This window comes from Melanerpes formicivorus, unplaced genomic scaffold (genome assembly GCF_026170545.1).
Source record: "Melanerpes formicivorus ecotype bairdi unplaced genomic scaffold, bMelFor1.0.p_v2 SCAF_5, whole genome shotgun sequence".
Lineage (NCBI taxonomy): Eukaryota > Metazoa > Chordata > Aves > Piciformes > Picidae > Melanerpes > Melanerpes formicivorus.
In genome coordinates, this window is record NW_027142357.1 from 14,497,020 (window position 1) to 14,509,304 (window position 12,285).

The 12,285-nt window shown below is 45.0% G+C and overlaps 1 protein-coding gene across 1 annotated transcript; it reads right to left on the reverse strand.

Moving 5' to 3' along the window:
* Positions 1-19: 19 nt before the first annotated feature.
* On the reverse strand, positions 20-4,664 carry FAM237A (family with sequence similarity 237 member A). The gene is made up of 2 exons (XM_068138353.1): positions 4,256-4,664; positions 20-250 (listed from the first exon to the last, which is right to left on the reverse strand). Exons 1-2 carry the CDS (start codon positions 4,662-4,664, stop codon positions 105-107), a joined length of 555 nt encoding a protein of 184 aa, XP_067994454.1. The 3' UTR covers positions 20-104.
* Between the last annotated feature and the right edge of the window lie 7,621 nt (positions 4,665-12,285).

A 12,285-nucleotide genomic window follows, 5' to 3' on the forward strand; every position in this document is an offset into this window, starting at 1 on the left:
TCTTAGCTATAGGCCTTCTTCCACCATATAAATCGACATTCATGGGGACTAAAATGGAAAAATTAAAGAAAAGTAGTTAAAAAAAAATTCTACAAATCATTTGACTAAATGTGTAGTTCCCTCTTCTTCCCTGGCTGTCCAATGATTCTTCCAAGTAATGCAGATTTCTTCTTATGCACACGAGTATTTAAATCTTCAAATGAGCCTTTCTTCTTCAGAGCTGGTGACCTCTGAATATGAGGAAATATCCCTGAAAAGTGACATGAAAATACATATAAGTGATCAATTTCCAAACAGCAAAGAGCAGTTGAATATTCAGTTTCCCACATCCATGCTTCCTCCATCTTTAGATGCTGCTGGTCCCCTTAAACCTCTTGTTTTGGCAACAGCTCTATTTGCAAGTTTTCCTTCAGTGACAAATTACTTTGATCTTTTCCTTAAGCATGGAATTTTTCTCTATTTTTCCCTTGAAAACTCTTGGACTTGTAATCATTCAAGTCTGATCACAGTCTTTCTGAGTCACCAGCTTGTCATCAACTTCCCTGCACACTGGATGAGATCTCTCACACAGTAGCACATTGTTGTTTCCTTAAGGAACGATAGTGCATTTTCTTTGCAATGTTCCCCAAAAGCTAGTAGACTGGCTTTATATCTTTTAGTCATATTTATTTTCTGGAAAAAAGTAACTGGCCACACAGTGCTTGTTTATTTACCAGCCTCAAATGCAGAGTACAGCAGGCTTTGCCTCCCTGGCTCATTAAGAGACAATTGTTATAGCTTTAATGTGTCTAACTTCAGTATTGGGATATATTTGAAATGGTTTTTTTTTACGAAGCCTGCTTTTTTCAGAGTGTTTGGGTTTTGTCAGGGGAAAATGATGAGTTAGTGAAGATGCCTTAGCCTTAGATAAGCAACTGTAAAGGGCTCTCCCTACATATCTCGGTTTAAAGCTGAACTCTGCACAATATCTATGGCTGCTGCTGGGCTAAGTAGGATGTTAGCTGGATGGAGTTTGCTAGGTAACTCTTATAGAGCTGTTTTGATCTTACGGTGCTTTTCATGGACTGTGTGGATTTTGAAGTGTATCTTCAGACCTGTTAGTGACTACAATGAGGAACCTGGCAGGACTAGACTGGTTCAGAAAACAGTGTTTGAGGCTCTGAGTCTGGACGTGGGATACTTCTACCCCTGTCCTGGTGCATGCTCAGACAGACTTGTTTTCCCAGGAGGGTAAAATGGGGAAACTGAGGAAATGCTTCCCTAGATGGGATTAAGTAGTTCTGTTCAGTCCTTCTCTTGATTCCTTTTACCAAGGACTTCACTAATTTTTTTGCTTGGAGGGCTGGTCTTAGAAAAGCTCAGTTCCTAACACTCAGTTTTCACAATGACCTCATGGGATTTATCCTTTAGCTCTGAAATCTAACACTAGAATAACAACACCTTAACATCAACATTTCTTTGCCAAGTCCAGAACTCTGTCTTGCTTTTCCAAGTCAATTACGTGTTTAAGGAACTACCATGATTGGAGTTCACAGGCTGCTCTTGATTTATGATCCTGTTTGCAATAATGATAATAATAATAATAATTACTATTATTACTATACCCCACTACAACCCACAATCAGATTGAAATTATGACTATTTCAGAAGGATAAGATGGAAAAATTCAATATGGAGCAATAAAGATCCTATCAGGAGTTGCAAAAATAATGGTAAAGCTGAAAAGGAGACCATTGCTTTATTGCTTGACTTCTAGAACAAGCCTCTGAAAATTTTTCATACTTGCCCAGTACACAAGGTTGCTCAGATGCTGATAGTGCTGCTCTTTGGGCTAAGCAGATAGGCTTGTACATCTCTTTACACATAAGAAAGTGTAATTCTATTACTCATAATTTGCTGGGATGTGATTTCTATCTGCAATTATTAACAATTGATTTCTGCTTTCACTGACTAAACAAGGCAGTAGGGTTAGAAAGATTAAAGCAGCTAGCTTTGTCAAGAGACTGTGAGACTTGGATGACAGCTTAGATAGCTCCTTCAAAAAGTGAAATTTAGGTTGTGACTGCTGTAAGCTGCCTGCCACAGGCTGGTGTTAATCAATTGTTCAGAGAAACAGATTATCTGATTACAGTTCACAAAACAGGTAAAAGAATAGAGAAGGGGAGGAATCATTGTTTGTCTTAAAGTGTGAACACTTAGTAGTGCTTAAAATCTCTCTGTATAGGAGTAAACCAAAGTAAGTCTAAATAAAATTTTAAAAAGTTATTTGATTGTTCAAAATACATCTTGGCTGGAACAAAAGCTGGTTAGGAAAACTGGTGTATTTATCGGCATGAAGAGCCAGATGTAAACAAAAGGCTAAGGGGGAAATTAAACAGTGGTATTTAAAGCTACAATGCTGAAAACAAAAATTAATCTGGGACTTTAACTTGGTGGGCATCTCAGTTTTTAGTAGTGCTATTGCCTCAAGTGTCTAATGATGCATTCCATTTGTAGCCAAAAATGCATCATTCCGGTCAGGACTGAGCAACTTGTTGCTTTTGTGATGTCTAAGGCGACTTGAGAACCGGAAGGGTGCTCTGTGTTTTTTGCTATCAGTGCATCTCAACAAAGGGAAGATCTTCTCAGAGCTATGTGATAGCTCAGATTCTTTGCAGAGCAGGACAGGATACGTGCCTTGCTTTTAAAATGCAGGTAGTGGTTGTTTGGCTCAGAGTTTAGAAACCGGCCCTGTGTGTAAGAGTAGTTCTTCAGTCTGAGGCAATTGATTCAAACACAACTCCTATGCCCTATCTTCATGGCTAGCATTCTCTGTAGGTAATGGGGTTTCATAGTTTCATAGTTTCATTCAGGGTTGGAAGGGACCACAAGGATCATCTAGTTCCAACCCCCCTGCCATGGGCAGGGACACCCCACACTAGAGCAGGCTGGACAGAGCCTCATCCAGCCTGCTCTTAAACACCCCCAGGGACGGGGCCTTGACCACCTCCCTGGGCAACACATTCCAGGGTTTCACCACTCTCATGGTGAAGAACCTCCTCCTCACATCTAGAGAGGGTTAAGGACCTCTCAATCCTTTCTGTCTCAAATCCTATCTTTACCTTTCAATACACAAAACATTTTAAGGGCTGTGGGCAAGAGCTGGGCTGTCGAGTGGTATAGTGTCCCTGGGGTGGAAGAACTTGACAGGAAGGACTCAAATCCCTTTTTTTAAAGAGATGCTGTAATGAGTAAATGCCATGGATATTTCTCTCAAATATCTTAGTAACTAATACACCAGTCTCAGAAGTGGACATGAAGGTCTGAATCCATTCAGTTCTGCCTTCTTCCTGTGGGCCCAGTGTGCTACACTGTTGTTGATGGCACCAGCACTTCCACCCCTCCCTCAAATTATAACTCCTGTCCCTTTCTGAAGGTGGACATTCTCAAGGGAAGGATGTGTTTGCTGGTAGCAGGATCAGAACTGAAGTCCTTAAAGGGAGTGAGATTTAGGAAAAGCTATGCTTTGTCTTCCTGCTAGGAATGGGGAGGATAAGTGACAAGCCTTCTTTAGCAGATCCTTCTTCGAGGTGCCAGTTCTCACCTTACCACAAATGGAGAGCCTTACTTTAAGCCTAGGGATTCAGCTCTGGGGCTGGGAACCTGGAGATAAGGAATTGCAGCATTTAGTGTCATAGGTAGTTTTTTCCTCCTGAAGCTGTGTCTGAAAGCCTGCACACATCTGAGTCCTAGGTCTGTTTCCATTTTATGCTGGGCAAAGTTACCAGTATGGAAATAGGAAATACCTAGTGGCTCACTACTAGATGGCAAGTAAGCCACCTACTCTTCTGCTGAAAGGCTGCTGTTCTCCCCAGCAGCACCAGTGCAATGCACTCCTGGGGTGATGTGCCCCTCAGAATGAGGACTTAAGAAGCAGCCTATCCTTGGCAGAGCAGTGGTAAAAATGCTGCCGTGGAAGAATATCCTTGTATGATCAGTTGCTGTGCTGCTTGCTTTGTTTTCCACTGCCCCTTTTTCCCCACCAAACTGAAACTTAATAGCTGTCATTAGAGTTCAGGTTATTTGGAGGTCAGATTTTTATTGAGATCACTTTAACCATGAACATAGCTCTATATTGGATTGGGGAAAGTGGGGGGAAGTTGTGCAGTACTGTCCTGTTTTTGTACTATCCCCACATAACACAATATTCCTGTAACCCTTCTCTTTCCCACTAGTTCTAATTATTGCCAGTGAGATGTATTAAAGGAGTAGTAACCTTGGTTTCTCCCCATGAACTGGGAATGTAGAGTAGCAATCTTCTGTTCTGCCTCTGCTAGCTGCCTTCTTCCTAGGCCATGGGTTCTGGAGAGCACGCAGTCCACATAGATATCCCAGAAGAGCTGAGCCAGGTCCCAGAACAGAGCCCCGTGTTTCAAGTTCTCTGATGATTTCAAGAAGATCATGAAGTCCCAAAAGCCACTGACAGAGTCGGAAATGCGAGGCTTCCTCATCTCCAGTAAGAGAGCTGAGGAGGATTCCCAGCAGTGGGGGTCTGCTCGCCCAAGAGCTAGTGGGTCAATCTGGCTGTGGCAGAGGAAAGGCATCACACAGAATGCTCCCATGATTAGAAGAGTGCAGGTGAGTCTCATGTTGCGGTGGATTCTTCCTCTCTTTCCAAGGTCCATTGTGTCACTGAAATGTAACAAAACCAAAACAAGCTGAAAAACTCACTGTTAGATGCATGAGCAAAGCATGACACCTCACATGTTGGTAACTGTTTTTCTTCTCGTCAGAGACCTGTGTATGCTTTTTTTTTCTTTCCCCTGTAATCTGCAGACAGCAGGTAGAAAACTGACGAAAGTGAGTTCTAATGAATTAATGGTAGGTTGCAAACTCATCCATTAAACAGGAGTGTTTTACCAACTAGAATGCAGAACAGCTCTGAAAAGAGGGTGTGGTAAAGCCACAGCATAGCTGGTCAGGTTGCTCAGCTGATCTTGAATGTTTCCAGGGATGGGGCATCTACTAACTCTTTGGACAACCTGTGTCAATGTTTCACCATCCTTGTGGTAACAAGCTTCTTCCTTGCATCTAATCTAAATGTGCCCTCTTTTAGTTTAAAAACATTACCCCACATCCTGTTGCAACAAGCCCTACTGAAAACTTTGACCCAATCTTTCTTGTAGTCACCCTTTCAGTACTGGAAGCCTACAGTAAGGTCTCCCTTGAAGCCTTTTCTTACCTGGGCTGAACAACACCAGCTCTAAGCCTGTCACACAGGAGATGTGTTCCAGCCCTCTGATCATTTTTGTGGCATTCCTTTGGACCTTCTTCAGCAGATCTTTCCTCTACTGAGATTTTTAATATTTTAAGTACAGATGTTTATTGCTGATCACTGTAGCAATTGTCTGTTACATTTAAATTGTGAAACTTGGTAAGCAGCTATAGAATGATAAAATTATAAACTTTTTGGGTCAGAAAGGCCCACCTCTCTCCATCAGATTTTGTTTCTAGTATGTGCTTCTATTGTGCATTTTCTAACATGCTTCTAGTATTTCTTCTATTACATTTCTATTACATTTGCAGAAGACACCAAGCTGGGGGCAGGTGTTGATCTGCTGGAGGGTAGAGAGGCTTTGCAGAGGGACCTCAATAGGCTGAACAGATGGGCAGAGTCCAACGGCATGAGATTTAACACATCCAAGTGCCAGGTTCTGCACATCGGCCACAACAACCCCATGCAGTGCTACAGGCTGGGGTCAGAGTGGCTGGAGAGCAGCCAGGCAGAGAGGGACCTAGGGGTGCTGGTCGATGGTAGACTGAACATGAGCCTGCAGTGTGCCCAGGCAGCCAGGAGGGCCAATGGCATCCTGGCCTGCATCAGGAACAGTGTGGCCAGCAGGAGCAGGGAGGTCATTCTGCCCCTGTACACTGCACTGGTTAGGCCGCACAGTATCACAGTATCACTGAGTTTGGAAGAGACCTCAAAGATCATTGAGTCCAACCTGTCACCACAGACCTCATGACTAGACCATGGCACCAAGTGCCACGTCCAATCCCCTCTTGAACACCTCCAGGGATGGTGACTCCACCACCTCCCTGGGCAGCCCATTCCAATGATGAATGACTTTCTCCTCACCTCGAGCCTAAACTTCCCCTGGTGCAGCTTGAGACTGCGTCCCCCTGTTCTGGTGCTGGTTGCTAGAGAGAAGAGACCAACCCCTTCCTGGCTACAACCATCTTTCAGGTATTTGTAGAGAGCAATGAGGTCACCCCTGAGCCTCCTCTTCTCCAGGCTAAACAATGCCAGCTCCGTTAGCCTCTCCTCATAGGGCTTGTGCTCAAGGCTTCTCACCAGCTTGAGGCATACAGAAAATGAAGAAGAGGTGATTGGTGGTAACCAACATGGCTTTACCAAGGGCAAATGAGGCCTGGTGAACTTGGTGGCTTTCTATAATAGAATTACAGCATCAGTGGTTAAGGGAAGAGGAACCTTCTACCTGGACTTGTGTAAAGCATTTGATACTGTTCCTCATGACATCCTGGTCACCAAACTGGAAAAGTATGGACTTGAGGGGTGGATCACTTGCTGGATAAGGAAGTTGCTGGATAGCTGCACTTATAGAGTTGTGATCAATGGCTCAATGTCCAAATGGAGAGCAGTGACATCATTTCCTTTGGGGCTCCATACCGGTACCAGTGTTTTTTAACATCTTTGTTGGTGATATGGACAGTGGAATTCAGTGCAGCTTTGTGGATGACACCAAGCTGTGTAGTCAGGTTGACACACTGGCAGGAAGAGACACCATCCAGAGGGACTTGGACAGGCTTGAGAGGTGGGCACAAGCCAACCTCATGAAGTTCAACAAGGCCAAGTGCAAGGTCCTACATCAGGGCCAGAGCAATCCCAAGTACAAATACAGGCTGAGTGAGGAGTGGCTCAAGACTGGCGTCAAGGAGAAGGCCTTGGGGTTGTCAGTCGATGGAAAAACTCAACATGAGCCAGCAATGTGCACTTGTAACCCAGGAGGCCAATTGTATCCTGGGCTGTATCAAAAGAAGTGTGACCAACAGGGTGATGGAGGTGATTCTCCCCCTCTGCTCTGCTCTTGTAAGACCCCATGTGGAGTACTGCACCCAGTTGTGGTGACCCCAACATAAGAGGGACATCAACTGCTGGAGCGGAGGAGGAGGAGGGCCATGAACATGATCAGGGGGCTGGAGCACCATAGCTGAAGCTACTGGGACAGGCTGTGACAGTTGGGGCTGTTCAGCCTGGAGAAAAGGTTCTGGAGAGACCTTGTAGTGACCTTCCAGTACGTGAAGGGGGCCTACAAGAAAGCTGGGAAGGGACTTTTTACAAGGACTTGTAGTGATAAGATGAGGGAATGGATTGAAGCTTGAGGAGGGGAGATTTAGACTGGATATTAGAAATTCTTTACAGTGAGAGTGGTGAGACATTGGAACAGGTTGCCCAGGAAGCTCATGAATGCCCCCTCCCTGGAGGTGTTCAGTGTCAGGTTGGATGAGGCCTTGAGCAACCTGGTCTAGTGGAAGGTGTCCCTGCCCATGGTAGGAGGGTCCTTTCCAACCTAACCCTTCAATGAATCATTTTGTACCCCACTACACAAGGTAGGGTTTGATTGCTTTCTCAGAAGCAAAACTAAAGACATCCTGTGAGTCACTACTTCATTCTTACTTGTTCATGCATCACAGACTTTCCACTGGGCAGCAGACACCCGTGCATATATGCTGTGCAATATACATATGCTGTGCATATGTGCATGCATCCATTTATTCAGACCTTTTCAAGAGATGTAATTAACTTTGTCAAGATTCTAGTTTTCAAAACAACCAAGCATCTCACATATGACTGTGGGGAGGAAAAAAAAAAAAGTCCAACCACAAGAAATAGTTCAAACAAAGGAATTACACTACAATTGGCTTTTGAAGCTAGTTCCACCACCTGGATGGGGGCCACCTCGTTTGCACTGGTTAACAACCAAACTGGTTGGTTGGCCCTTTTTGGGTTTTGTTTTGGTTTTTTTTCTTTTAGAAACCTTCTACTGTGTAAAACTGCGTAAGAGAAAGGCAGATCCAGAAACCTTGTCAGCGGTGTGACAAAAGGCACTGCCCTGGGCAGGGAGCTGGCAGGGCATTAACATGAGTGTGTGAATGGCATTAGTCAGGGGCAGTAGCCACTACCACTAGTCCTTTATAGCCTGGTCAAACTCAGACAGCATATTGCTGCTAGTCAGGGTTCAGTTTGTGGTTGTTTTTTGTTGTTGTTGGGGTTTTTATTTGTTTGTTGGGGTTTGGGTGTTTTGTTTTTTTATGGTTGGGGGGCGTTTTTTGGGGGGTTGGGTTTTTTTGGTTTTTTCCCCAAGTGGCTGAGAGCTGAGGGGATGCTCAGGAAATGTCAGTTGTCAGTAATCTCTTACCTGTGCTGCAGCAAACGCTTCTGTGCAATTCTCCCCTCGCCCTCCACTTTTTAGTTCTTTCTGTCCATGACCTGGAGTTTGTGTGCACTACTTAAACCTTCTGACTCCCTCCCGCTCCCAGTCATGAGCAGTGCCTTACGATAATGACAATAACAGTTAATTAGCTCATTCGTTACCGCTGTTTGCTCTGTCGGAGCGATCAGTTACGAATAGGCAGTCACTCAACCCGAGAGCTCGAAGCCGCGGAAGTCGGTCCCGCGGAGCAGGGCTGGCGCCCGCCAGGGTACTGAGCGATCCTTGGGAGCCAGCCCTGCGCCGTTCGCCCCGCGCAGCCGGAGCCGCGGCAGCGCCGCCCCTGCTCCGCCCCGGCTCCGCCGCCGCCCGTAGCCCTTTACTTACCTCGGCGCTCGACGTGCAGGCTGGGTCGGGCAAGGAGGGCTCTCCGCGCCCGGTGCCGTCGCGCTCCTTAAGAAGCCAAAGCGGGTAGCCCCGCTTAGTTTTTACGTCAGGACTCAGGGAGAAGCCCCCACCCCCGGAGTCCCGGCCGCTGCTCCCGGGTACCCGCTGCTTCCTCCCACCCTCTGTGGAGCTGCACCTGCTGCAGGCGCCCTCACCTCCTCTGCTCGCCTGTCCTCTCCTCGTTGCGGACTTCTCCCGGGCGCCAGCCTAGCAGCGCTGTTGCCTCCGACTGAGGGGAGGCTGTACTCGGGGGCAGTGGAAGAGTTACAGACCCGGGCACTTGGCAGAGCTGCTGCCCTCTCCTTGCCTCCTCTCCTAGAAGTGCGGCATCGGGGGTACCAGGGGTAGAAAGTAAGTCTCCACCTTGGAGCCTAAATTGTGCCGACCTGCCTTAGCCCCCACGCTGTGCCTTGCTGCTGGGGGTCACTCCACATCAGAGCAGGAACCTACGTGGCACTGCTAGAGCTATTTGCTCGCTAGTGCTCCGCTCGTGCCGCAGCAGGGCCGGCTCTTCTGGGAGCTGCATTGGAGACCCAGAGAAGCACAGAGTCCCAGAAGAAAGCCAGTAAAGGCATTAACTGCAGCGATGGAGTTGAGCTGATCACTGCAGCTCAATTCACACAACTTCAGGTAAAAGAGAGCCACCTTGGAGAGCTGCACATCCTCCAATAGCGATGGCTCCGGTTGCATTGTCCCTCAGGGGAAAAAAAAGTAATGCTGCCTGTTACTGAATTTTCTGCCTGTGAGGTTCTCGGGTGACACTGGCACCTCCTTGGTACAGCTACACATTAGGGATGTGAAATGAAGCCACTGGTGAAAGGACCATCTCCTGGTACATGCTTCAGAGAGGAAAGTCTGAGCTCAACTCTCTGTGTTCACTATGCCTGCTGTAGCCACCCCACACATGCATAAAACATGCCAATACAGACAATAAATGCCGCTGTTCTTTCCTCCTGCTGCTTTCTTTCCTCTTCTCATTGAACAATCCAGGTGAATGCTACTTTTTAACTAAAGTGAAAGGAACTTTTTGTGAGTGAGAAAACATCCTGCTAGAATCAATGTAGATGCTTTAGGTCTTTGGTAAATTTGCAAGTGTTCCATTTCTTTCTTAAAAAGTGTGAAACTGGGGAAACAGTGAGCATTAGCTCCTGAAACAGACTTCAGGAGGAGCTGAAGTGTGCAACACCTTGCAAGGAACCCTTGCAACTTGACTGGAGGAAGAGTCTTGTAGGTTCGCCACTGTTTCTTCTCTGCACTATCAAATACAGGATATTCCAGTAGACTTCCTTCTCCCTGACTCTAGAGTTAAAATGAACCTTGAAGTTTTCAGGCAGTAGATTGTTTTGTTATTGGGGTTTGTTTGGGGGTTTTTGTTTGTTTTGAGGTTTGGTGAATTCTTTTGTGTGGGAGTTTTGTTGGTTTTGTTTGTTTGTTGGGTTTTTTGGTCTGCTCTATAGGGACAAATTCTGGGCTTGTGTGCTATCTGGAGGCCCCTTGTCAAATGAGTAAAACAGCTTGCTTCTCATAGCCTCTGTGTTTGTGTATTGAACTGGGTGAGAGAGAGAAGGAAAGTGTGCCTGTAAGGCATGGATGTTGTGGTGTAAACTTAAGGCTGCTCCTGGACAGAAAAGACTCTGAGGCTGTTTGTGTTTATGGTTTGCTTGGAGTGCAGGAGGCCAGGGCAGAGAAGCCTAAGATGCCATAGGGGTGTGTTTTGCTGATATTGCTGTGTCTGTGGTGCAGTGCTCTAAGGAATCTGCTCCGTGTTGTTAAGGGTAAAAGGCTGCAACTGGAAAGAAAAAGGCCAAATGTTTCTTGTGAGTTGAAAGATTTCTGCCAACCTGGAACCTTTCTGGATTAATTGGTAAGAAGTGAGTTTACTGAATTGAGTTCCCTTTTGGAGAGCTCTATATCAAGTTTTAAATCAAGAATGACATTGGTTTCATTTCGCTCAGAATCCTTATGGTAAATCCAAGGGTGCTGAACCAGGGGTTGTCAGAGAAATTTGAGTCACTGTGCAAGGGAAATACTGCTACATACAAAATACTCTGCTCCACAAATACTTCCTGAGCCTACTGCACTCTGTTCCCTCTGAACTAGAAGCACTCACTCTATTTCTGGGAAAGAGGTTTTTAATAATTGGATTCATCACCTCAAGCTCCTAGTGCAGAAAAAACATAGCAGGATTTGCCATCTCACTCAGTTCAATGTACTCTCTCTCAGTAAAGCTTTCTCTGCCCTTTTTAGACTATCAATAATCTTTCTTTCATGGCACTACATGATGTATTCCCCTGACAGCCAATGTTCACATCCTCAGTGGGTCTCCATATCTTATGAATGAAGTTAGTTCAGAAGGTCACATCCAGACTCATTTGCAGAAGGGTTCTTCAACTTATAGGTAAGAGAGAGATTTCAGATCATCTAACACTACAAAAATTACATTTCTACCAGGAAGAAGAAAAAAATAAACAAAAGAAAGAAATTGAAAAACTAAATGTTAAAATGATTGGGCTATAGCAGGCAGGAATGTGTGATGATGGTAGGTACAAACTGCCTCTTACGTCCATAAGCACGCACACCTGGACCAAGTATTAAGCTCTGTAAAGTGATCTGCATGGTAAAAGAGACCCATAGAGGCTGCTTTAAAGACATATTCTTAGCTGTGTTTTGCCAAATTGGATTCCAAATTGTCCCAGCTTTGTGTGTAACCTGGCAAGGTGACAGCAAAGGCAAAACTTGTGATTCTCAGAGGGGGAAAACCCAAAGGTCTGTTAGTTTTGAAATTCACTATACAGAGCAGAAACTTGATTTCCCTTGAAAATCCACAGAGGTAAAGTGGGGAATCTACCTTTTCAAATTCTCTTTTAAGTGGGCGATTAAACTGTGCTTAAAATTGGCTCCCTGACAAATATACCTAAGAGCTTCTTGGAAATGAAATACTTATGCTTGATCCAAAGTCTGTGGATATTTTTTATTAATTTTTAAAATGATAATTTAGGAGGGCTTTGAGTCAGGACTCTGAGTGGACTCAAGAGTTATACTACTGCCTAGTAAAGAACAATGACAGCCTCTGAATGTAGAACTTGTTTGAAAACAAGAATATCTCTTTTAAAAACATTCATTTTAGATAGCAAATTGTATAGGACAGTGAGCAGTCTGTATCCCATTAACAGGAGATTGTCCCTCTTCCCACTTAAACCCCATCAAAGTTGAACAAGTTCTTCACCAAAAGATTTGATCACACCCATAACCCCCCACCTGGAATGGCTCATGTAGTTCTTGGTAAGTAGTCCATATCAAAGGACTGGTACTGAAACATAGTTTGTTACACTTTTGATGGCAAATCTTCTAATTTGTGTATTTAATTTTCTGGTGGATTGAATGTGCAGTCACAAAGTGTTTGATG

Coding starts and splice junctions, on each gene's coding strand:
- FAM237A (XM_068138353.1), bottom strand. CDS start 4,664: ATGGACCTTGGAAAGAGAGGAAGAATCCACCGCAACATGAGACTCACC. Junction 251..4,255: donor GTTCATGGGGAGAAACCAAG/GTTACTACTCCT, acceptor GTCACTTTTCAG/GGATATTTCCTCATATTCAG.